Consider the following 24,358-nt stretch of genomic DNA (forward strand, 5'->3'; position numbering starts at 1 on the left):
TTTCATTTTCACTTTATGAATAAACAAAAGTTGAAAATAAACCTTTGTTGCTACGAACACTTCACACCCCGCAATCATAAAAGGCACGATACACCTGTAAAATTCTTTTGTATTATCGACATAATACGTTGCAGCGGAACTCTTGAGCGCGAACTTGTATTGATAGAGGAACCAGCTGTGACCAGTTATTTTAGCCTTTAGACAAGACTCTCTTCAGTTGATCTGTATCTTCGTCATCGTCGTCATGATAGACGAAACGGAGTACTTATATAATATTGAGTGGTTTTTACATTAACTATGAAATAATTGCAGGCCTAAATGCAGGCACTAGGCGTACAGCCAATGACTAAGCGCGGAAATCATCACCTTTTTGCAGCCTCTGAGCTATACAGATATCGGCTGGCCTCCCAATGATTCTAACAACTAGCGCAAGAAGGTCTGGTCAAAAGACTATGAATACAATACCGCTGGAGCTGTACGCTGTATGTATTCACCACGATTCACACGGTCGCGCACGAGACACAGCTGATTGTTACCGTTACGGTTTCCGGAGACGTACCTCGATGAACCGGCGCAACTCTGAGTCCCGAACGAGCAAACAAACGACAAACCGCACCTCACACGAGTGAAAACTCTCTCTCATTTCGTGCCGACTGAAGTCGCTATTAATCGAGCATGGGAAAGAAAACAGGTAAAGTATTTTGATATTATTACTTTAGTAGTTAATCACTTGCTGTGTTTATTCTGCACAGCACGCACGCAAACAACGGCTGTATAAGGTTTCTACCGGTAGGCCCTACCCGCCAATGCCGTAGCGTGGCGCTGCAGCTCAGCTCCTCATCCTCAGGCACTGGCACTGCTGTGCTGTTACATGTACGTGTGACGTGTGGGTGGCATGTAAATCATTGGTAGGCTTCGATCGATCAGCATTTACCTTGTTAAATTGTTACGTTTATGCAGTGTCTCGGATCATTGTTCAGTACGTTACCTACTCCGTAAAAGACGGGTACCCTCGTATACATAAACAGTGGATTAATAATCACACAATTTTAAGTAGGGCAGTCCAGTCGCTCTGTCAGGTCAGTGCTAACTAGTTAGTGGTTGTTGTACACCGCAACCAGCAGGCCAGGGGGATAGCTTTACAATACTGAGGTGCGATCCTATCCGCCTAGGAGTATTAATATTAAAACTGCCAGCCCCAAGGCGTAGCGTGATGGGGGCTGCGCACTGTAGTATTCAGGATCATGACGGGGGTAGTATCGTAGTCGTCGTCTTCTTCTTCTTCTTCTTCTTCTTCTTCTCCTTCTTCTTCTTCTTCTTCTTCTTCGGTTCAGTCTGCCTCCTTCAAACTTGAAGATTCTTGCAAACTTTGGATGTGTGTGAGTGTGTGGGTGAAACATAGTGGTTGAGGTGCATGGTGCAGAGTGATATAAAGTTTAGTTCTGCTATAACGTGCAATAAAACAGTCCAGGGTCTTGAATATCCACTGCCGTCCGTCAGTTGATGGCGGAAGGCTTCCAGTGATGGTGCGGTTACAGTACTCAGTGGGAGGATGTTCCATGTTCATAGTGTTCTGGGGAAGAAGGACATTTTGTGATGTTCTGTTCTGTAGCGTGGAATGACATAATCTTGTGCATGGAGAGCTCTTGAAGTTGTACTACAAAGTACGGTAGGTGCGGCAACTGGAGTAAGGACTGGGTTGGGAAGTTTATGCAGTGGTGGTGGAGTTTGTACATCGTTGTGGGTCTGGACTCTTCTCTACGTTGTTAAAGGGAAGGCCATTGGAGCTCTTCCAGCATGGATTGCACATTAGACGTGTTGTGGTATCTATTCAGTGTGAATCTGGCTACACGTCGTTGAACCATTTCTATGGTGGTTGCTCTTGCTTATGGAAGGGTCCCACACTGTAGCTCCAAATTCCACAAGAGGGTGGACGAGAGTCTTGTGGGCTGTTGTTTTCAGTTCAGGGGAGTTAATATGCAGGTTGTGTCGGAGGAAGGCAAGAGTGTTGTTGGCTTTTTGACAGATGTTGTTGATGTGTTGGTTCCATTTCAGGTCAGGGGTAATTGTGATGCCCAGATATTTTGTTGAATTGACAGATCTAAGGGGAGTGTTGTTCAGGGTGTATTGGTGCTGTATCTTCTTCCTTTTTCTGGAGATGGTTATCACCTCACATTTTTGTGTGTTCAGCTCCATCATCCATGTGGAAGCCCATTCTCCCAACCTAGTGAGGTCATCCTGGAGCTGTTGCGCTTGATGTTGGTTCTCAATCAATGGTGAGGTAGACGATGGCATCATCCGCAAAGAGCCGTACTGTTGAAGAGAGCTTGTCAGGTAAGTCATTGATATAATGGAGGAAGAGGCATGGGCCCAGAACAGATCCCTGTGGGACACCTGAGTCCAGTGACGACATCGACAGGAGATGATTTATGTCCATCTAAGACGACTTGCTGGCTTCGATGAAGGAGGAAGTTGGAGATCCATTGAAGGATTTTGCCTCTCACTCCATAGAAGCCCAATTTTCGAAGAAGTCCCTGATGGCCTACTTTGTCAAATGCCTGGCTGAAGTCCAAAATCATAACATCAGTCTACCGGCCCTGATCCAAGTTGTTGTGGAGGTCACTGATGAAACCCAGGAGTTGGAGCTCACAGGATTTGTTTCGTTCGAAGTTCAAATCGTTGGAACTTAAAATCGAAAAAATTCTTCAATTTGAAGACTTACAGGTGTATTTGAAGTGTTGACAACAGTTAATGTGCAACGTTTGGTTCTGCCAATAGTCCCTTTCTGTTCGAATTGATGACTTAATGTGACTCGATCGAGAGGAACCTGGGAGAGCTACACTGAATTGACGGCCAGCGCATGCGCACAAATTTCAAATCCATTGACCGGATAAGATGTCGTTCTCCCAGGTTCCTCTCGACCAAGTCACATTAAGTCATCAATTCGAACAGAAAGGGACTACCGGGTATTGGCAGAACCAAACATGGCAATGTGCAGTGATTGTTGACAACAGGGGTGGAGCTTTCTTAAATATCTTCCTAAAATTCTTTCTGAAGTGCACTCTAGAATACCAACTTCTTCCTAAGTCAGAAATTTGCATATTCCTGCCCCCTTCCTAAGTTTCAAAACCTTAGGAAAAAACTTTTAGAAGATTTTCAGAATACCACTTCGGAAAAAATAGAGACACAGCACAGTTATAATCATCCACTGCTTTTTAAAATGGATTGCTCCATTCTCAACCAGGGCAGGGACGGAATGTTGGTGTTTGGTGTGCACTGGACTCAGACAAAGTCCTCGGGATTGGAACTGGCAGTTTTCTTTTGTTATAACTGAACAAATAAACCATATAAAACATAAAGCTGATATGTTGCGGCCTGAATTTTTGGTTTTAAACCAAAATTTCATTATAGCGTGTTTACTTATGGGAATGGGCTGTCTAAATTTCTGATGTCTGCCGTCTGAAGGCATGACTTTTCACACATCATATCCATTTGTAATCCTCCTTTGAGCATTTTCATCCCTAAATTTTGTTAAAAGCCTTTCACTTTTAATATGCTTTAACAGAATGCACACGTTTATTTTGATATCTAATGTCTTCTTTTTATGTACATTGTATGTATTGACATTTTATTGCTGGTAGCCATATTCACACAGAAGCATACATGTAGCATAATATTAAAATACAGCACTTATTTATTTTTTTGTTTTCATAGTACTTGATCTTGTACACAATTATAATGTACACTGTATATCAACATCTTTGTTTTTGTGTTCATGTAGGTTTACTGTTTTACTTCACTACAGTACTCAGTCTTGCAAAAACATGTGTGCTGCTACATCGCTATGAGGGGAAAGTGAGCTCTCAGAGTTAAGTGATATTGTCATGTTCATTGTTGACAGGTACAATGGATCTCAGCCCTACCAGGGACATGGCTGCACAAGATGAGCATTGCAATGACGATGTGGAAAGGCCAAATAATGACAGCAAAATGGAAGCTGACCTGAATGAGCAATCCGAGTCTTACAGGAAGATTGAGGACCCTGAAACGGAATCGAAACAGGAGAAAGATGAGGAAGATACAGAGAAAGTTGGAAAGGAGGAGGCAAAAGAGACTGCAGTACAGATGAACGGTGGTGGTGACATCGAGATGAAATTCATTCTTCGGGGCCACGCCCAGTCAGTCAGCAGCACCAAGGATGCCCTCACACCGAACACCGCCCGGAAGCGTAAGAAACACCTGCACCACCACGACGATGTCAGCATGGCCGAGGTGATATCGATCACTGGGATCGAGAGCCTCTATGCCGTCTCCAACCATGACGCGATGTCACTGAAGGATTGCGACGGGGAGGATGGGGATGAGGAGGCGGGGGATGAAGAAGAGGAAGAGGAGCAGGGCATCGGAGTGCATCACGTTCTGGCAGTGATTCTAGCTCTGGTATCCGTCGCTATCATCCTGTTGCTGTACTTTTTGGTTCCGTGCCCCTGTGAGCCAGAGGACTGGAATGTACAGTTAGCATCACTAGGTAGACATACAACCTCAACTCCATCATGAAATTGAATAATTGTTGCTGCAGAAATTATTAGTATGCCGTCATCATTTGCACTTTTCAATATCTCCACATGCCAAGTATGTTAGTTAAGAGAAGGATTTCATGGAACTGGCACATAGTCAGACAGAAATTTACAATTCAATTATGTTATGTCAATCTTCAAAAAAAGTGTCACCAATTTAAGGAGCAGGGCCATATTAAAAAAAAAAAAAGATATCACAGCAACTGTTACTTTTTTGCTTGAATGACAGTAGTTATAGTAATAACAAGAATCCAGCTTTCTGATTGTCCGTTGCTCCAGCTTTCTGATTGTGTGTTGCTATTGGAAATTGTCATTCCAGCAAGACTTGCTATCCTAATATCTTTTATGACATGAAGCCCTGATCTGGCCACAGTTTGCGATTCAGAGGCTTTCGATAATTCTGTAACCAAAATAAACAATGACAGATGATTCAATTGGTAAAGCTGTATGAAAGATGGAAGTGATGTTGTAATAATGCTTCTAAGGTATAGAGGAAAACATCATCAACTCCTCGCGAGTGCTGATTAGATTTAGAGAAAAATAATTTCCATGGTAATCAACTTTCCATTACTGGTATGAGATTCAAATTACAGAAAGCCACATATATTTCAATGAACTTGCATGTCCATGAATGAAATCACAAAATGATAACGATATACAGTAAGACACAGATAAGATAAATGTCATGACATTCTTTTTTCCCTATCTTTCATGCGAGATGTTTGTGTATTAAAGCTTCAGGTGTCTATTTGGGCAAGGGGAAGGATATAAGTTTTGAACTTAATTTTAAGCCCTGTGATAGTTTATATTAATAATTTTTGCATGATTTGCTCGCTCTTTTGCAGCTTCCAAGTCCCCTGTGAGGCTTGTTGATGTAAACAGAGATGGCATGGATGATATTGTCTTTGGATATGGCAATAGTTTGGACTACAACTCAATTGAGGATATGGAACAGTATTGTTCTGACAGGAGTAAGTATAATTTGTTGCAAATGGCCCCATCCTTCTCCAGCATGTCCATGTTAACAAAACATCATGAAGATGATGTTGCTTGCTGCTACTTATCCCAAATTTTTGCACCCTATAAGAGTTGTTTGGTTACTGGGTACAATCTTAACATCGTATGCTTTTTTGAGGCCAAGTTACTGCAGCAAAATGAACTAAGTTATTGACATCGTGGCACTGTTGTATGCATTCATTGTAACTTAACAATGTTTGGTACAATAACTCTGTGGGCAATGGTAACCATCAGTGAATTCTTGGCTTTGGTTATCTTGGCTTTCAAAAAGTGTTATTCTGGTAATTACCAATAGTTACAAGGTCACCATAGTTTTATGCAGCCGGGCTAACATAAGAAATGAGCTACCAGAGTATATCACTTGGCATCACTTCCTTTTATCCTTTTGCTCTGCCGTCATTGACTGTTATCCAGACGTAACTGTGCCTTGTGGAGGGGGGGTCATGGCCATGAACGGTTGGCGTGGCGACAAGCTGTGGGAGGTGCGGACCAATCAGACCATCACCAGCCTGGTTTGCGGCCAGTTGGATTGCAACCAGGACGGACAGAGCGACTGTCTGGCCGCTGGCTACGATGGTCAGATCTTGGCCATTGACAGCAGATCAGGTAAGACCTGATTGTTATTCTATCTGCAGATGGACAGTAGAGTCAACGTTATTTCATACATCTCTTCATTTTCCAGACATAAGATAGCTTCGTAGTACATTGTGTATTTCTGATTTGTATGGTTTTTCGTTTGTTTTTGTTTTTTAATGGAAGAAAGGCAGTGTGACGTCATGTGTTGAAACTTTTTTTCTGCAATGAGCTGAAGATTTTGTTAGAGAAATATTTCTAACATGTACATGCAATTCATATGTGGGTATCTAGGATGACATGTTTATGAGAAAACCTTTGATATCTAGAATTTGGTCCAAAGCGGAAGTTTGCTTGTTTGTTACTTATTACCTGGGCAGTGTGTTGCAGTTAACCTGACAAATGTATATATTTTTGCCTTGTTTCAATAGTCCACAAGGTCCGAAAACCACAGGAATCGCACTGTTGACCATTCATAAAAGAAAAAAAAAAATTCAGACCACCATGATTTTTACAGCTAGTCATTTCATTCCAAGACTTTAATTGTAATCAGAACGAGAAAGCCTCTTTCAGTGTGAGCTTTAAAGAATTTCATGCTTGTGCACCCGTGACAAGCCCACTGTAGTTTTCAGCTGGGTTATGTGTAGCTAGTTCTCCAGTGCTAACTGTATCTGAAAACTTAAGAAATGGAACAGCAGATCACTCCAGCAAAAGACTTTAGTAGGCAAACAAGCAGAACTGGGAGGCAGGGGGATTAGAAACTTAATAATGGAGTCGGTCATGCATTTGATACAATCCCTGAAAAACACCAAAGACAGTTACTGTAAGATGATTTGGGGTAAAGCAAGCATGTCGGACTCTGCCGTGAGCTACAATACTGTAAAAGCCGAAATACTGTAAAACATTATGTTTTTGCGAGTTGCCTCTTAACATTTAATTCATACATTGTACATATGATAATAAAGCATGCATGTTAATTTCGCGAAACTCGGCTCTTTTGAAATTCACGAAATCAAAATGCATGAGAACATTCCTCATTCTACAGTATTCACATGATTTTTTTGTGCTAAAGCCAGATACGATAGAAAGGAAATTAATTTGATTTTTTTTTATTCAGTGTAATCAAAACATCTGTAGTACTATAACAAAGAAAAAAATATGCATGCTTTTATTTTTACATCCATTTTCTTGCCATGCAAATTTTGCACTTTTACAGTATGTTGTACATGTAAATATGAACAGTGCACTCTGAAGAAGCCAAGTAGACACAAATGTGGCACATATAGATATATTTAAGTCAAATTTGGAAAGGAAAAGTGATCTTGCCTAAATTCATTTGTCAAGGTGGGTTAATGTAGTTCCCAATAGTAATTTGTAAGTGAAAGCAGCAACATTTGTGGAAAACGTCAGTGAAAATTTGAGGAAAATCAGAATTCCCTATTTTCTTTATGTTGTTGTCCACACATACGTCATAACCTCTAGTAGTCTCCTCATCAAGTGGTTCCAACACTAAAACTTTGAAAATTCATTCCTTTTGCATCAATTGTCTGATTTTCCTCAAACTTTCCCTGATATGTTCTACTAATGTTGTTGCTTTCACTCAATCCACATTGCTCTTTGGGTTTTGGTTTCCTTTAAACAAACAGCTGAACTTATATCCTGACTAGGAAGTGATCAAGAAATATAGTATCCTGATCCACTCTTTATCTCGCTCATTTCAGGTGATGTCCTCTGGACGGCAGACCCTGCGGTGACTGTTCCCGACTGGTCCTACTACCAGCCCAGGTCCTGTCCCAAGATCTGGATGAGGACGGGGTTCTGGATCTAGTGGTCACTCACGGTCAAGAGATTGAAGATGACCAAGTGAGTCAGTCACATTCAGATAACTGTTTTAATAATCAATATCTTATTTACGCCGTGAACATGTGGTGTCATAAAAAGGCCATATGATTTTGACTTCACTGCTGTGTTTCTGTAACATTGTACATCCTCTGTTCAGTTCAGTTTAACTCAGTTTGAGAGAAATGTAAATTTGTGAGGCATTATGTGCTGATTTCATCAATGAGCTGTTTTCTTTTGTTTGTTTTTATCAATTGTCAAACAAGAATGATAATATGGCATTTATGTTTCATCTGATGAATGTTGTCAATTGTGCTGTTGTATCTTCTTGTTTCTTTTTGCTTTTAAAGAGAAACTTAAAATAAGGACTGAATTGGTATTCACTCAACATTATAGTAAGAGGCAAACCCAAGAAGAGATTTTTCACAGAGCTGATACCAGATGGACCATAAAGAGCTGTAAAATCATTGTCCACTATGTCTGTTCTGTCCCCATGTGGTCACAGTGGTTATTTGCGCATCCTCAGACTACTCTGTCAACAGTGTAATCAGTCTTGCTAGACTACTCAAGGGCTTTGTGCATGACTTGCAATTATAAAAGCGAGGTCAGTGCTCCTGGGTCTGATCTCGTGTATAAATGGGATACAAGATATTTTGTCTACTCAAGCAAAAACTGTACATAATGCTAGTAGAAGGCAAAGCAAGTATTTGTCATTTACAAGCTTCCCAAGGAAAAATCCATGAAATTTAATTACAATAAAGTATATTGGCTTGCCACTACATTTGTGGTAGTGTTGTCTTTTTTCAAAGGTATCTATTTAGACAGTTGCATAAAACTGAGAGTACATTCATCACATAACTATTAAAAAACAAGCTCAGAATGGAGGGTTAGCATTGTGGATCAGTTCATGATATGAGTTCCAGTGAGTTCAAAGGTCAAATGACAAATTCCTTCAATGATCTCTGTCACAACATCAGGTACTGAAATATACCTGGTACCTCTTTTCCAAGAAATCAGATTCAGTTCTCACACTTGTCAATACCATACAAAACTTTGTGCACAAGCTGTCTGCACTCTTCATGCATTCATACAGAGATTTTTTGGCAGTGTACGATTATGTGAAACTAAAAGTATGACAGTTATCGTACCCCAGATCTTTGCCAAAACATGGTGTCACAGATCAAACTTGAAACTACATGTAGGTATAGTCACTTGAAACATTTATACCGTCTGTAATCATCATTTAATCTTTGTCATCACGACTATGATCACCGTGCCTTGCCTACTTGCAGTTTAAAGATGCATTCATGGCCCTTGTCATTTGATCCCCCCCTCCCCCCCCCCCCCCCCCCCCCCCCCCGGTGGTCATTAGTCTGTAAATTTGAAATCTATCACCTCCCCCCCACTATGGAAAAAAAAACAGCAAAAAAAAGACAAGTTTATAGAGATTTAAGGGGATGATATAGTTTTGGTTGAGATAGGGGATGCAGATTTTAACTTTGTGAAAATTAATCAAATGAACTTTGAATTCTGCTTCGAATTATATGCTCTTTGATATTCCATAAGAGGTTTCTCGTTATCTCAGAAAAAGGTTTTTAACTTAAACCTTCTTGTGTATTGGAAAAAATCATGAGGGAATTCTACTTTCACAACATTCTCACGTGTGCATCAGTGTTTTTTGTGGGCAGAATGCATTGATTGCCAAGTTTGTGAGTGTCAATACCTTCACCATGTCATTGATGCCTTTATATGGGGAGAGCTAACAAACAAACACACTAATATTCAAGGTTAGGGTAAAATGGCATGCCACTCTTGCCTGGCTGATCTATTTCTGCCACCCATGAAAGATTGTTCATACACTTGATGATTGCTCAAGTACTAATTACATGTACCTCATGAACACAGTGTTGATAGATGCACATTTCTTGGTTGGAAACATGTTCTCTAAAATATTGTCCTCTTGTCTATGCCCCCTAGGTCAATGCCACACAGCCAGGCAGGCTGCTGCTTCTGTCGGGCAAGACAGGCCGGTCCCTCGGGGGCTACCTAGACATGCCTGATGCCGCTACGACAACTTGTCCCCCTGTTGTATACCAGGCCACAGAGGACTCCCCGCCGCAAGTCGTGTTCGGTTCGGGCACGGCAAAATCTCAAGGTGTGTGAAAAAGCAGTCTTGTGCAGTCTCTTGTTCATAAACAATTCAAATGTATTAATTTTATTTTCATTATTATTTTTCGTTGTTTATGACACTCTCCCTGTGAATGCATTACTTTGCCCTTATCATGAAGTGTTTGTGTGTGTCTCTGTCTGGGGATGCTATTCATGAACTCGCAGTTTTGAGTGCTTTTGCATACAGTGTAGTGTGAATTTGCTATCATATCTGATACATTGTATTTTAGCCTATATACACAATCTTGACTGATTGAATAGGGAGCCAACGCATACAGAGAATTATATAATTAATAGGCATGTTTTGGCATAATGTGTTTGTTGTCATAGAGATGTTATTCAGTAGACAACAATTATAAAATGATAAGAATGCTTCCTTTTTATCCCTTACATTTTCTTTTTGTGTTGTGCATGTTCCTTGGTGGCATGTGTCTCTGAGAAAATGGCTACACGAAAGCTGTGATGATTTTACAATAGTTCTTGGAAGTGGTACTTGTAGATATATTATAAAAAGGAACAGAAAGACTGCTTGAATGAAGCTGTGCCTTGCAGGTGTTGGTTTGGAGTACGCAAATGCTTTTTATAATGGAACAGTAAGAGATAGAATGTGATAAAGATTCAAAACTTCAATTATTGTACATGCCGTACATATTTTGCAAGATCTTTCAGTGATTTGTTTGTTTGTTTGTTTGTTGTTGTTTTTTTTGATGGCAGATATTCATGGAATTGACCACTCTTGAAAATAATGCCTGCCAATATAGGTGGGAGAATTCTCACTCTTCTCTTGAAAATGGGTGCATTTTTTCTTCCATTCCTTCAGTGTGGTTCTTGATTGCAAATTCCACCACTTGCAAAATAGTCCTTTTGTTGTATTTATTGACCATTAGTCCCTATTTCACATTAATTTATACATTATACTTTCAAAATACGTGTATGTATTTTGTAGTAAATGGATGACACTCCTCAATTGTAAGCCAGGAAGCCAATGTCAAAACTGATTCAAAATAAGGCTCAGATTGCATCAGGCAGTATGTACATTGTACAACCAGTATGGGCCAGATGTGTAAAAGCTAGCAATTGCTGGTGGTAGCCTTTTACTTTAATCCATGTGCACAAAAACAAGCAATTGCTTGCGAATAATTGCTAGTTTTATGCATTCGGCCCATTATCTCCCAAGTGTTCAAAAGACATTCATTCAGTCCATGGACTCTGACCCCAGATTATTTTTACACGTTACACAAATCTACAATATCCCTTTACCAGGGTAATTCTGCCCCTGTGTATTGTCCAAAGTTTGTCCATATCAAGTCAAACAGTCGTGGGCAGACTTCCATGGATATGAAGATAAGATGTGGTCCAATGATTAGATCCAGTGCACAGCTGTCTGAAAAACAAGTAGCAGTGCATGCATTTAATTAATACACTCATGGAAATCCACCACAAATTTGCATCAGTTGAAAACATGGAGATACTGATGAAATAGGCCAAATTGAAGGCAACAGTGGAGGTAATAGAACCCATATTCTGTGTTTCCCTTGGAATTACAACTTCTGTCTCCATGGCTGACAAAATATTTGAACAATAACCCTCTGATTTCAAATATCTTTAAAACATGATATATTCGCGGCACGAAATTTTCGCGAATTGGAGCCGACAGCCTTTTTCATCTCAAGAAATTTTCGCAGAATTGCCACTTGCGTTCAATGCATATAGTGTAGATAAGAAATTTCGCGTGCATTTTAATTTCGCGAATCTTGGCGCTCGCGAAATTAAAATGCACGTGAACATTCCTCGTTTTACAGTAGTCAAGTAAGAAATAATTACAGACAACAACGGATGTAAAATCCACAAATGTCATGTAGCAAAATGAATTGTGGCAATTCTAACGTTAACCAATAACATGCAAGAACTATATGTGCATGTTCATGCTCTATTGGAAATCATTGTACCACAAAAGGCATGAGCATTTGGATAGAGGAAGTAAAAACAGCTGTTGAAAAGAGTTTGCCAAAATGTCTACTACCGGCTCTGCTTACCTCATTATCAAGGGGATGGTAATCATTGCTTTCCTCTTACATTGAACTTTTGTTCATAATGGGATATTTCAGTGACATTTGACTGTACGTTTCTTATCTTGTTGATACTGAGCGCTTCGTAGATCCTGCCTTTGTTTGCACAGAGGGTGGGCTCGATGGGCCTATTGTAAGCTTGCGATCAATTTAGTATTCATATAACTGTCTGAACTGGCTTTATCTCAGTCAGCTAGCTCAGGTTTCCTCCTCATCTGTTAATTCATGAAACATGTTAAATAGATTATGAACATTTCAAATTGGCATAAAATGGGAGAAACTAATGTGTTCTTCCTTCTGATGTTTCTCTGGAAGTGAGTTTATTTTCAGTGTAAAGGTCAATGCTGGGTTTTCGCTGTTCTGCGATCTGCTATGCATGCCATGATAGGCCATAAGTAGCCGATGGTGGAATTCTCTCTTTGAATGTCTTCTACTGTGATTTGCGTCACAATTGAAATAGTGATCTGAATCCTGGAGTAATTGTGGTGATACTAGTATTAGATCTAATCATATCATATCAGATTTTGAGGTCAGTCGAGGCAATCTTGATCGTATAAAAGTGTTGGATGGATCAAAAATTGTTTACGATCAATGTGATCGCAACAACTTACATGTACCTCATGATCTGACATTGCTCCACATTTCATATCACAATTTCAGTCTTGGTGCCAATTGTGATAGGCATTTATAGACAAAATTTCCACAGTCAGCTACTAATGGCCAAATGTGTTGTGCATAGCAGATCACACGACATTAGGAGCCCTTATCCAGCTTAACATGAAAAACCCAATTCACTTGGTATTTTATTTCTTCACATTGATGGGGTTTTTGTCTGGAATGAAATTACGAAAAGGGAACAGTTCTTAATGATCCCCTCCCATCAGTTTGAATGCCAGTAAGTAATGATTTCCATGCTAGGTATAATTTCATATTATACATGTAGATCTATAGAAAGTCAATTCCAATGAAAAAAGAGTGAGCCAAAAGGTGAAAAGTGATGAAAATGCTGACTATATGGGGCCAACTTGATAGGAATCCTGGGACACTCATGTGAATGCCTGTTCGTCACCTTCAGTGGTGTTATGAGCAGGTCAGGATCATTTTGCATGTCTTGTCATACATGTATCAGCAATATCCCCCACTGTAGTGTGGTGTTACTCACATCCGTGTCTGCCTCTGGCATACTTGATATGCTTATGTTGAGTTTTCCTTCCATCTGCATGCCCCAAGTTCTTGTTATAACAATAACATGATGTCTTTTGTTGGTACACATACATGTATATATGTTATATTTGGCCCAGGTATACTACATTAAGTGTTATATGCAAATCGATCAGATACCAAGTGCCATTAATTTGTAGCTTGAGAGCTGCGAACTCATCAAGATTCTCTCAGACACTTTATGCCATAATCATGACCAGAAGTTGAGATCTTCCTGGTCAGTATTTATTCATAATGTATCATAAGTTATAATGCAAGAAAGGATCACTTGTCTTTATGCTATCCTGTTTTGCTCATGGTACAGGATTCATTTGTTGTGACAACTAAAAATAAAAATCGAACTTTATCATGCTATCTTTTCGGTCCAAACACTCTATTCATGTTTCCAAGATCTTAGAAACTTCCAGTAGCGCTTGGTATGCGGGGCTGTTGGTCCGGCAGGGGTGTCTCGTGAAACCTTATCACTCGACCTGTGGATGTCATCTGGACCACACCCACAATTTTCTCTGCTCCTTCTGTGCCAGGCCAAAGTTTGACAGTTATACCAGTGATATAACAGTTTATATTTTTAACTTGAGGCACTGTGGAAAAAGGTGCTTTGATATTTTTATGTGCCCATGTTTGCAAAGATCCTACTTGTGGTAAGATAGTGAAGGCATGGATATCAGCTGCAAGTTACTGGAAGTCGACTTAATTTGTCTATAAACCTTCCTTACTTTCTCCCCAGGATCCATGTGGATGGTGGAGTTGGATCAACTCCTCTGCCACGTCACTGGCACGGACTGCACCTCTGAGGTTCAGTCATCAAACAAACGGCGCTCAATCCGCCGGAGTGCCACCTACCTCACCAGCAACTCACAACTTCCCGTGACTGAAATTTTGAGGTAGGAAGCAAACTAGAGAGTCAGTGTAGATGTGATAGAATACTCAAGATCCAATTATCCAACTAGTTTAACCCGCTTCCAAATTTTCTTTAATCTGTCTCTGGTGTTTCTTTTCACTCTCTCTCTCTCACAGTCTAAACATATGAGATTTGATGTTCAGAAAAAACAACAACAACAACAACAACAAAAGAGAATGAAATGATATGAAGTGACGAGTGTATGAAGTCTCAATGGAAACAGAAATACTCTATGTGTGTCTTTCCTGTGCTGGCAATTCAAATAAGTTTATCCAACTCACATCCGTCAGGGTGGTCCACAAGGGTTTTCAGCATGTCACTGCAACATGCTCAAATTCTTGTGCAACATCCTCAAGAATTTTCAACAAGCTGAAAAAAAAAAATGTATTCGAACATGTGAGAAACATGTGCAAAGTATAAGAAACATCAAACTACCTTGTACTAATAGATATATTTGTGTGCAAAACATTGAGAGAGAACATTAAATGTGACCCGCTACAACAAAAGGATCCGAAAGTCGGGGGAGGACAATTTTCTGAAAATGGCATGATATAATTCCCATACTCTTCTGCTTTTAATAATTTCGTATATAACACTACTCATAAAAGTACTCGGTTGCGGAGATATTGATGATTTTATTAGCGCATGTCAAGTGGTCGAGGAAATCAGAGTTTGGAGAAAAACGCCTTCAAAGTTTTCCTTCTGACGCTATCATGATCAAGGGGAGGTGAGACAGTTTTCACTTCTTGACAATAGAAGGTATGCTCCTAGCGACCTCGCGATGTTCATTCAAGCTTAGCGCCAGCGGTCTACGCAGGACCAATCAGTAATCAGGATGCCATGCATTGACCAATAAGATTATTCCCTCGTTGCTAGGGGCGGAGTCTAGCTGCGGCGCTAAATCCAAATCTTCGGACACGTTTCTGTTACGTTGAAAGTCGGAAAATCAAGTCCCAGAAAAACGCTGATTTCTTGCCTTTCCTTTGATCATTAAGCTTCGAAATTTCAGCAGATGATAGACAAAACAGTAGACTACAAAATTATGCCGAAAACAGAAATCCCATTGTTTTGACCGATTTTGATGATGTGACTTCAAACTCGATTTTCTCGGCTCAGCTGTCAGCGACTTTAGGATCCTTTTGTTGTAGCGGGTCACAAATGTAAGCAGCACAAAGAGAGATAAGCTGCGAAATATTGTGTACTTCATGCTCGTGTTGTGTGCTCTGCCCACAAAAAAATTCTGCAATATTCTCAGATTCTCAGCTCGCAATGTGCTCAAATTTCAAGTTGGGGACCACCCTGATCCCTGAAAATGATTAAAAGACCAAAAACTACATTTATTGTATCTGACATAAAAACAAAGGTATACAATGCAATGACAACATACAAAACACAGTCTTAAAGGGTCAAGGTACATGTTCATGGCACACTCAAAGATTAACATATTTGTTCATTTACGTCTTTTATCACCCTAGATTATTTGTTCAAACATGGCTACTTATATCTGACATAATTTTCTCTGACTCTGACTCACTTTGGTTTTGTCATATCATTGCATCATCTATTTATTCAAAGGTCACAAATGTGGAACTTGTTAATCAATAATCTTGTCACCTACGATGTGTATTGAAGTTCATTTCAGCACTTATCTGTACCATCATATGAAGTATTAAACTTAATTCTTGGCTCTACATTGTTTTAATTGCACATGATAATTAAATGAATAAGAATGAATGTGGACCTTTACTTTAGCTCTTGTAATTACTTCCATTCAAGCAAATAGAACAATAACTTGATTTTGGATGAAAATCAAATTTGTGTACTCTCAAGTCTTTTTCAATACATCGAATATAGCACCTTGAAAGGAATAAAAGATGCTGCAGATTGCAGATTTGGACTTCTGTGTTGTATATCTGCATGGTACAGTGTATTGCACACAAGGGTTCTCTAGGAATGTTATGATCACTGAAAAACAATGGTCCCATTCCCAGGTCAGAGGTGATTATGATTTAAACAATAGTGCTCTTTCCTTCTCATGGCACATGAGTGAAAAAGATCAGCTTGCGTGACGGGAGCTCAACCAAGCATTGAGAACACTGTAAAACTTGCCAGCCCAAGTATTAAATTCAGATCTCCACCTGACACTGTTTGTCTGGTGTGTGTTTGATTTTTTATGTTGTTTGTTTAAAGAGATTGATTTAAGTCAAGCAGTGAGCTGTGCAACTGGTGTTTGCCATGTCTTTTAACCAGCCCCTGAGATTAATTAATTAATTAATTCATTCATTCATTCATTCATTCATTCATTCATTCATTCATTCATTCAATCGTTCGTTCGTTCGTTCATTCATTCATTCATTCATTCATTCATTCATTCGTTCATTCATTCATTCATTCATTCATTCTTTCATTCATTCATTCATTCATTCATTCATTCATTCATTCATGTCTCTGGCCATCTGTCCATTCTTCCATCCATCCGTCCATCCATCCATCCATTCATTCATTCATTTACTTATTCATTCCACAATGTGCTGACATGATACCCTTTCCTTCATGCTACAGTTCTGTAGCGTGAAACTTCCAAGCAATGCTTGAGCCATCATACATACAACACACTGCATAGCATGTGTTGCAGATCCACATCTGGTGTGTACAAAATGTACTTTGCTCTGACATAACAATTTTGTGAAGTCGAAACTCACAAAATAATTGTATATCTATGGTATTCTTGAAGGTATCCACCTACATTAATTCCAAATGCATTGAAAGTTGTGATCTTGTAAAGGAATCTACTTAGATCTGAATTTGAATGACCATCCCTGTTGATGTCCACAATATGTTGTACGGTATCATATTTACAGCACAAAATATGATTTTGTTCTCTTAGGAGCAACCAGATGATGTGTCAAGCATTCCATGAAAGAATGAAGTGAAACAATTTAAAGGAGAGGTGTTTCTAAGCTTGCCTGTTGTTTATTTTCTTTTCTTTTTTAAATGCGTGAATGTGTGTAGCGTAGGTTTTATGCATATTGATTTGATACTTAATTCTTTTGTCAATGAAGTTGGTTGAGAACTGCAACATATGGTTACTAGATTGAGTCACACTTGTGAGGAGGAACTCTACCCATTTTAATACTGATGCGAGATGAACTGTCATATTGCAGTTATCATGTGATATGTATATAATAACAGCCCTCAAGAAGAGGACATACTTGCATCATGGAGCTACATGTACACACATTGTAGCTCCATGCTGGAAGTAATCCTGTTGATACTGGTGTGACTCAGCCAATATTTTCATGCTGACTGTGCTATTTTCTACCGTAAAAGGTGATTCTCTTTCATGGTACTTTTTGGTTGTGGTTGCTGTCAGCGAGTACCAAATTGCAATGTTTTATTGTCTTTTTGAAGCCCATTAGATCCAAAGTCTGAAGTACATGATGTTCACCTTTCCAAATAAACTAAGGCTGCTCTCCCATTACTAAGTGATAACTATCAAAAGAAAAAAAAATTATGACTATTAGATGCACAATATTTAGTGTTGTCACTTAACAGCATATCACATGGCTTGACATGTGGCAAATATTTTTCAGCAACTATTGCATGACATCTACTCAGCCGGTGTTGACAAAAAGAGTTCATATTCCATATTTGATTCAGCGGTCATTGAGAACAGAGTTTCATCTTTTAAATCCATTGAGGACGAGTCCCGAGTATACTCGGGCAGGGGTCTATGGGAAGTGCTTGTTGTAGCAAAATTAGCCCGTCTTCAATGGGTTAAGCATACTGTAGGTCAAACAAAGGATAGCTCAAATTATTCTGCTGGTTTCTGCGATTACTATCAATATTTGGCTGAGGGTTGTGTATCTTTGCAACAGATGATGTCCCATTGACAAATTTGAATAAAAAACCCACAATAATCCATAAAAAACAGGTAGATGACTGTGATAAATGTAGTGCAAGAGGCAGCCTGGAAGGCAGTACTTGCAGATGAAACACCATTCCACATGTCTATAGAAAGTCAGTTTATGTGGAAATTTTCATGTGGATGAATTCCTTTAGAGATGACCATATGGATGATGTATTAAAAACACTCATGCGCTCTGTACTTCACATTCTTCTATTTCATCTAGTTACTAATCAATTCTTGAATTTTCATGATTTTCCTAAAAAAAAGAAATCACCATGGAATACAGAGTCTACATAAAGAATGAAATTGATAGTAAAGCAAATCAATTTAGAAAGAAAGGCAAGATATACATACAGAGTGAAATATTGTATAAGGTGAGATATCAAAGTTTTGTTACTGTGGACAGATTTAGATTAGTTTTGTCAAAGTTTTGTTGATGATCCCAAGAGTAATATGAACAGTTGTCATAGGAGATAGAGCTTTGAGTAACCACTATTGTGATTTCAACCATGTATGGCACCCCCCCCCCCAATTTGATTTAAATAGCAAGTTTAGATATTGTCTATTAAGAATTGTTTTAATTTTTCTTTGAGTTGATGCTGTGACATACCCTTCTCCAACTCTGCTAGGCAATTCATTGTAAAAGGATTGACCTCTATAGGTCAAAGGTTGTAGTTCTATGTTATGCTCCACAGGAAAAATCCTCTCGGGAGCTTCATGCAATGTCATTCATCAATAGCACAACAAACCCCACAGATTAACATTGGTCATTTGAAATCTGTGTTATTCTGGAAAGCCATTACATTTCATAGGAAACACTAACATACAATCACACACAGGTACACAATTATTAAGATTATGCATAAGATTGGTATTCCATTAAATTCCTAGTCTTTACATAGTTTGTTTGAACATTCAGACACTGATGACTTCATCTCACTTTTAATTTTATTTTATTTTTTTGCAGAGGAGAAGGAGTTGGTTTCCACCAGCCAGCCATTGTGGCAGACATGACCCAGGATGGGACAAACGACCTTATCTTGACCTCCGCTGATGCCCGCGTCACTGTCGTCAACGGCACCAGTATGCAAGAGCTGTGGAGTGTAGCAGACTACGCGACATCCCACGAAGTGTTGAGGTAGATTACCGTTTTCTTCCAAGAGAACAATTTAAAGATAAAATTAAACTTTAACTCCATGACTCATTCTGTTTGGAAGGCAAGCATGCATAAGTACTCCAAAACAACTGATTCTGGCCCCATGGTCTTTACAGAGCTGCCTAGTAGTAGGTTTTTAACATATTCCGCATGTTCTTTTTTTTTTCTCCGTACAAAATAATTGATAGAAAAATATATTGATAGATTTTTAACTGATTTTCAAATTGGCAAGGCATTTTAGAAGATAAAAGTTCCTGTTTCTCTCTCACATTTTTCAGATCAAGGAATTATTATAGTAGTTACTGAAGTGTTCCTCATGTAATTTATGTATTGAATTTCAGAGGTGCCACTCTGAAGATGATAACTTAACCATTTTTGCAGTAATATTCCCCAAGAATTGACTGGTTAATGGACTAAGACCATGTCCTTTCCCTTTGTCCATCCACAGTTTGCCAGCTCCCGGTCACTTCAATGATGACAGCATTCCAGACATTCTGCTTCACCTGAGCGCAGTGGACAGTTCGGCCGATGCCCAAGATTTGGTAGGTCCTGTTCCTGTCTTGTGGTCCAGTGGGTGTTTCACAAAGAATTGAAGTCATTCCCCAAAGTTTGTTAATCTTAGATCAGTTTGAGATAATGGTATGCTAATGGTTGAATGGAAACTTTCCATTTAATCTAATCCTGTCATGACAGTATTAAGGAGTTTTGTAATATTCAAAGGTAAAAAAAAGTGTTAGTTTCTATCACTTATTTCATTTAGCCAGAAACTCCAAGTTTTGATGAGTTATATATCATTGCAAAGCTATGAATCTCCTCTCCTCAAATTAGACCTGCATTTACAATAATTTGGCAACCGTCTCTTCTGTTTGCGAAGCAAGTTTACACTTTTAGATTTGCTATAAAATGTCTTCCACTGACCATTATCCATTCTCTTTCTACACCGGTGAACTCACTCTGTCTCTTCCAGGTTGTAATTCTGGATGGGAGGAATGGCAAGGAGCTGTGGCTCACGGTGAGCATGCCCGGTGACCTTTCACCCCTCATCCCTTCCCCGCTGAGCCTCAAGATGGATGACTACCGGGATGCCTTCACCTTCTGGCTCCAGTCCCAAGACGAGGGAGAGATGACCACCACCACAGAGGTATCTTACCAGACTTCAGGGGTGGTTTCCTACCCCCTTTTCTTCCTTTTCATTTGAACCCCAGTTGAGATATAATTATACAACAAAATCTCATTATAAAGAGGCTGGAAATGACAAAACTGTCCTCTAACAGAAGGTGATTTTGCAGGTATGAACTCTTTTTGTTTCTTTGTTTTTGTACCCTGATATTATGAGAAACCTGATATAATAAAGGTAGGTGTCATGGTTTTTCAGGTCCTTGTTAAAAAAAGGTTCCCCTGGATAGGTTCCCCTGGATATATCTACAGTATGATCTTACAGCCATAGCACACATGATTCATATGTTTCCACTATATGGCTGTCGCAGAAAATGTCCATGGATCAATTTTACTCTTTACAGAGTCAATACATGTTAGATAGATGGGAAGTTCTTTTTTTTTATCTATATGAAGATGTTGTATGGAATTTGAAAAAACTTGCAAATTTTGTGAGATACTATATGATACACTTCCCAATATTGCAATTAAATTACTGGTTATTTCCACCTGTAATTACCTGTAATCTTCCAATGTACCTTGTGTTCTCTCTTGTCTCTCTTCCCACAGGCTAGTGGTGGAGACTGGTGCTCTGATTTCGCCGCCTCTCTCAGCACCCTACGACTGGTGATCATGGACAGAGATATGGCTTTCAGTCCTGCTGTGCTGTTGTCAGCCTCCTCCTACGTCTACTACAGCAGTACGTATACATTGGCATCTAGTGTGGGCCAACTGTGCACAGAAGTAGAGATAGGGATCATCACTAGACCCTTTTCCTAAACAAATTGGTTCATAGGCATATGATAACACTGTGATACTGGTAATAGTCCTTTGTCAGTAATGCTGGTATTGAGCCCCATTTTAGTGGTTTTGGAAGGCAAAAGTTAATCATGTCTTCTTTGAATGTATTGGCTCCTGTTTTCTCCGTAGTCAGAAGTAGTGTCATGGGTGCTACCATGGTATCAGTGTGTTATATCGATTTGTAGGAGATCCTTTTGTGATTTATTTGCCAGTGTAGGTGTAGCAGGTTTATTGGTGCTGATCTTGATTTATCTATTCCCTTTGCATTCTTACAACACGGGTCAGAAAATAAAAAGAATTAAGAGTTCAGTGCTTTGCATTTCTTAAATTAGTTTCAAACAACTTGGTTCCTTTTGTGTGTAAGAGCTAGACTTCTCATCTACAATGGAATTTGCCTTTACTAATCTCTTCCAGATTCATCAGGGGGCTCCTCCCCAGACCCCATGTCTACAAGTGAACCATCAGTAACCACGGCGACGGGCAGTCACTTGGCTTCATCATCAGTACCGCCCATACCCACTGATCCATCTCAAACCACTGTCCTGGACATCACATCCATGTTGAACACACGTTCAGATGCCATTTCCTCCCCGCCCTCCAATTGGACATCTACGTCACTGCCGCCGTCCTCTGCATCGTCAACGTGGTCCACAGGCAGTGCGAGAAGACGGCGAGATGTGAGCCCAATTCCTGGTGGAGGCTGCTACCAGATGATACCAACTGTGACCAGCACAGGTACTTGTCTGTTTTGATCCTTGGGATTCAGTAGCTTGATGTTCACCCAGAGATTTCATTCTTGGCTTCAGTGTTTGCTTCGCTTTGCATAACATGTTCCCGAAATTTGATTTTAGATATTAAATTTTTTTGGTGGTGATGTTCATTAATCTGTGTAAAAGTAACACAACAGGAAAAAACCCAGCTCATCTTTGTGTCGCTAATCTTTGTTTATATCGATTGTTGATACTTTGTTATGACAATTTGCCCCGTTTTTCACCAGCTTACAATTTTACGTAGTAGGATGAGGATGAATCAGAACTTCACAGCTACATAAAATCAGAGTAAAATGGTCCTTGCCCATCATTTAGGATGCATAGAAGTTACAATCTGTTGCTTATCTTGAGGCATTGTTGCTTGCAGTTCATATAGCAAGGATTCATACTTGTTAAATACAGTTGAGTAACATCATTTTGTTGTACTGCATTCTTTTTTTATTATGCTGTGTTGTGTAGGTGTCATAGGTGATCTGGATAATGATGGATCATTGGAACTAATAGTCCTGGTGAACATGCTGTCCACGGAAGAACATGGTGACCAGTCCACGTCCTCAACATCCGGTCCTCGGCAGCATCTTGCCATCCACCGATTCTGGCTTGAGGAAGCAGTGGACCAGAAGAATAGGCCCAGACTGGACCCCACCAAGACCTACCTCGACCCCGGCGTGGGGAACTCATCCTTTGGTGGCGACCTCTTTGGCCACTTTGACCTCATGGATACCAATGTCCAGTCTTGGTGGGGTTATATGGGTACAGATGGGAGCGGGTGGTACATTTAGCAAATATAATATATGTATCTCCATGGCAGATTCTACTCCAGCATTCAACAGTAGGCCTATGCGTCATAGTGTGACATGAACGTATATTATGTACACACCATTAGTATCAGTGAAAATGTCTATGTAACTTGGCTTATTTCATGTGAGTTGAGGTATTGCTCTGTTGATGATAAAGGACAGTGAGGTTTTGTATTTTTTTCTTTTTGTTTGAAATGTAAGGAGTCAGTGCTTATTGTTGGCTTAAAGTTAGGAATTTTTGTGAATTACTATTGCCTTGTTTTTGAGCGTTTTGGGGAGAAAAGTGAATATGGCATAATTGTATGTTGTGTGCAGTTTAATCATGATGGGCATCTTATATTTAACATGTGGTTTATTGAAGTGGGCATCAGAATATATATGTATATTTCTTCTTTTTTTTTCCATGTATGCTCAGAGGGAATTGATGTTATACTGTGGTGGTCTTGATTGATTAAAACACATGAAATGATACCTCAAGCATAACTCCACCATTTAATAAGAAAGGAAGAACACAAAAGAAAGAAAGAAAGAAACATGGGAACTGAAACCTAGCAGTATATCTATGTCCATCAAGTGAATGTTTCTTACCCACTCTGGAAAAACAAACAAACAAACAAACAAAAACCCAAAGAACTGCAGAGATTGGGATGCAGTATTATGTTTCAAAGAAGATATTCCTTTACCTGTTGAAAGAAGGCCTCAAAGTCAAGTCCTCCTGTTCTTTTGATCTCTTCTGAAGGTAACGCTTACTGGCCGTTTCTGCAAAAACTTATTTGTGTTTTCATATTGTATCTCAAGATTTCCATGGCTTTGCCAAATCCACAAATGGTTTGAATTTGTGTTCATGGTGTGGAATAACCATGTTGTCTGTGTAGCTGGCTTTCATTGAATTGTACTGGAGATATTGTTTTGTGTTGGGGTGAAATGCACCGCACACGTAGTGTTAAAGAGGTATGTAAGCCAGCTTTCGATTGTAGTCTTATCTTGCTGGTCATTATTTATCTCACTGGTTGATTCATCGCATGTTTTTAATCAAAACAACAAACACCTTAATTGCCTTAAAGTTTGAATTATTCAAGGCAAGATAAAACATCAAGATACTTGTTCATTCATAAGCAGAAGAGAGAAAAAAAATCTGTATGATTTACGTATGTGCAGGAGACTTTTATTGGGCATATGCAGCAATTGGAATGAAAGGGGTAGAAAAAGGAAGATGGAAATAAGAGAGGTAATATTATAATCCCTCTTTCCTCAAGAGAGAAGCAAATGAAATATCGAACTCTAAGGCACAAAGGAAATCGTGCATCACAAGATAAAAAGAAATGAGCTTAGTGCTAAACAGCACCCTCTACTTTGTTGTCTTTGTTTAGATGAATTGCATTTGAAAGGGTATTAATTAC

At 39.4% G+C, this 24,358-nt stretch overlaps 1 protein-coding gene across 1 annotated transcript; it reads left to right on the top strand.

Moving 5' to 3' along the window:
* The first annotated feature begins 558 nt into the window (after window positions 1–558).
* Window positions 559–24,067, top strand: LOC139712092 (uncharacterized). The gene is made up of 13 exons (XM_071623927.1): window positions 559–691; window positions 3,902–4,528; window positions 5,423–5,548; window positions 6,009–6,200; window positions 7,948–8,030; window positions 9,984–10,161; window positions 14,193–14,349; window positions 19,244–19,414; window positions 19,881–19,974; window positions 20,400–20,573; window positions 21,158–21,287; window positions 21,803–22,123; window positions 22,618–24,067. The coding sequence occupies exons 1-13, from the start codon at window positions 676–678 to the stop codon at window positions 22,938–22,940; spliced, it is 2,592 nt and encodes an 863-aa protein (XP_071480028.1). The 5' UTR covers window positions 559–675; the 3' UTR covers window positions 22,941–24,067.
* The last annotated feature ends 291 nt before the right edge of the window (window positions 24,068–24,358 follow it).

Source organism: Diadema antillarum, unplaced genomic scaffold (assembly GCF_040938485.1).
Source record: "Diadema antillarum isolate AM-2024a unplaced genomic scaffold, OU_Dant_1.0 seq00001757_RagTag, whole genome shotgun sequence".
Taxonomy (NCBI): domain Eukaryota; kingdom Metazoa; phylum Echinodermata; class Echinoidea; order Diadematoida; family Diadematidae; genus Diadema; species Diadema antillarum.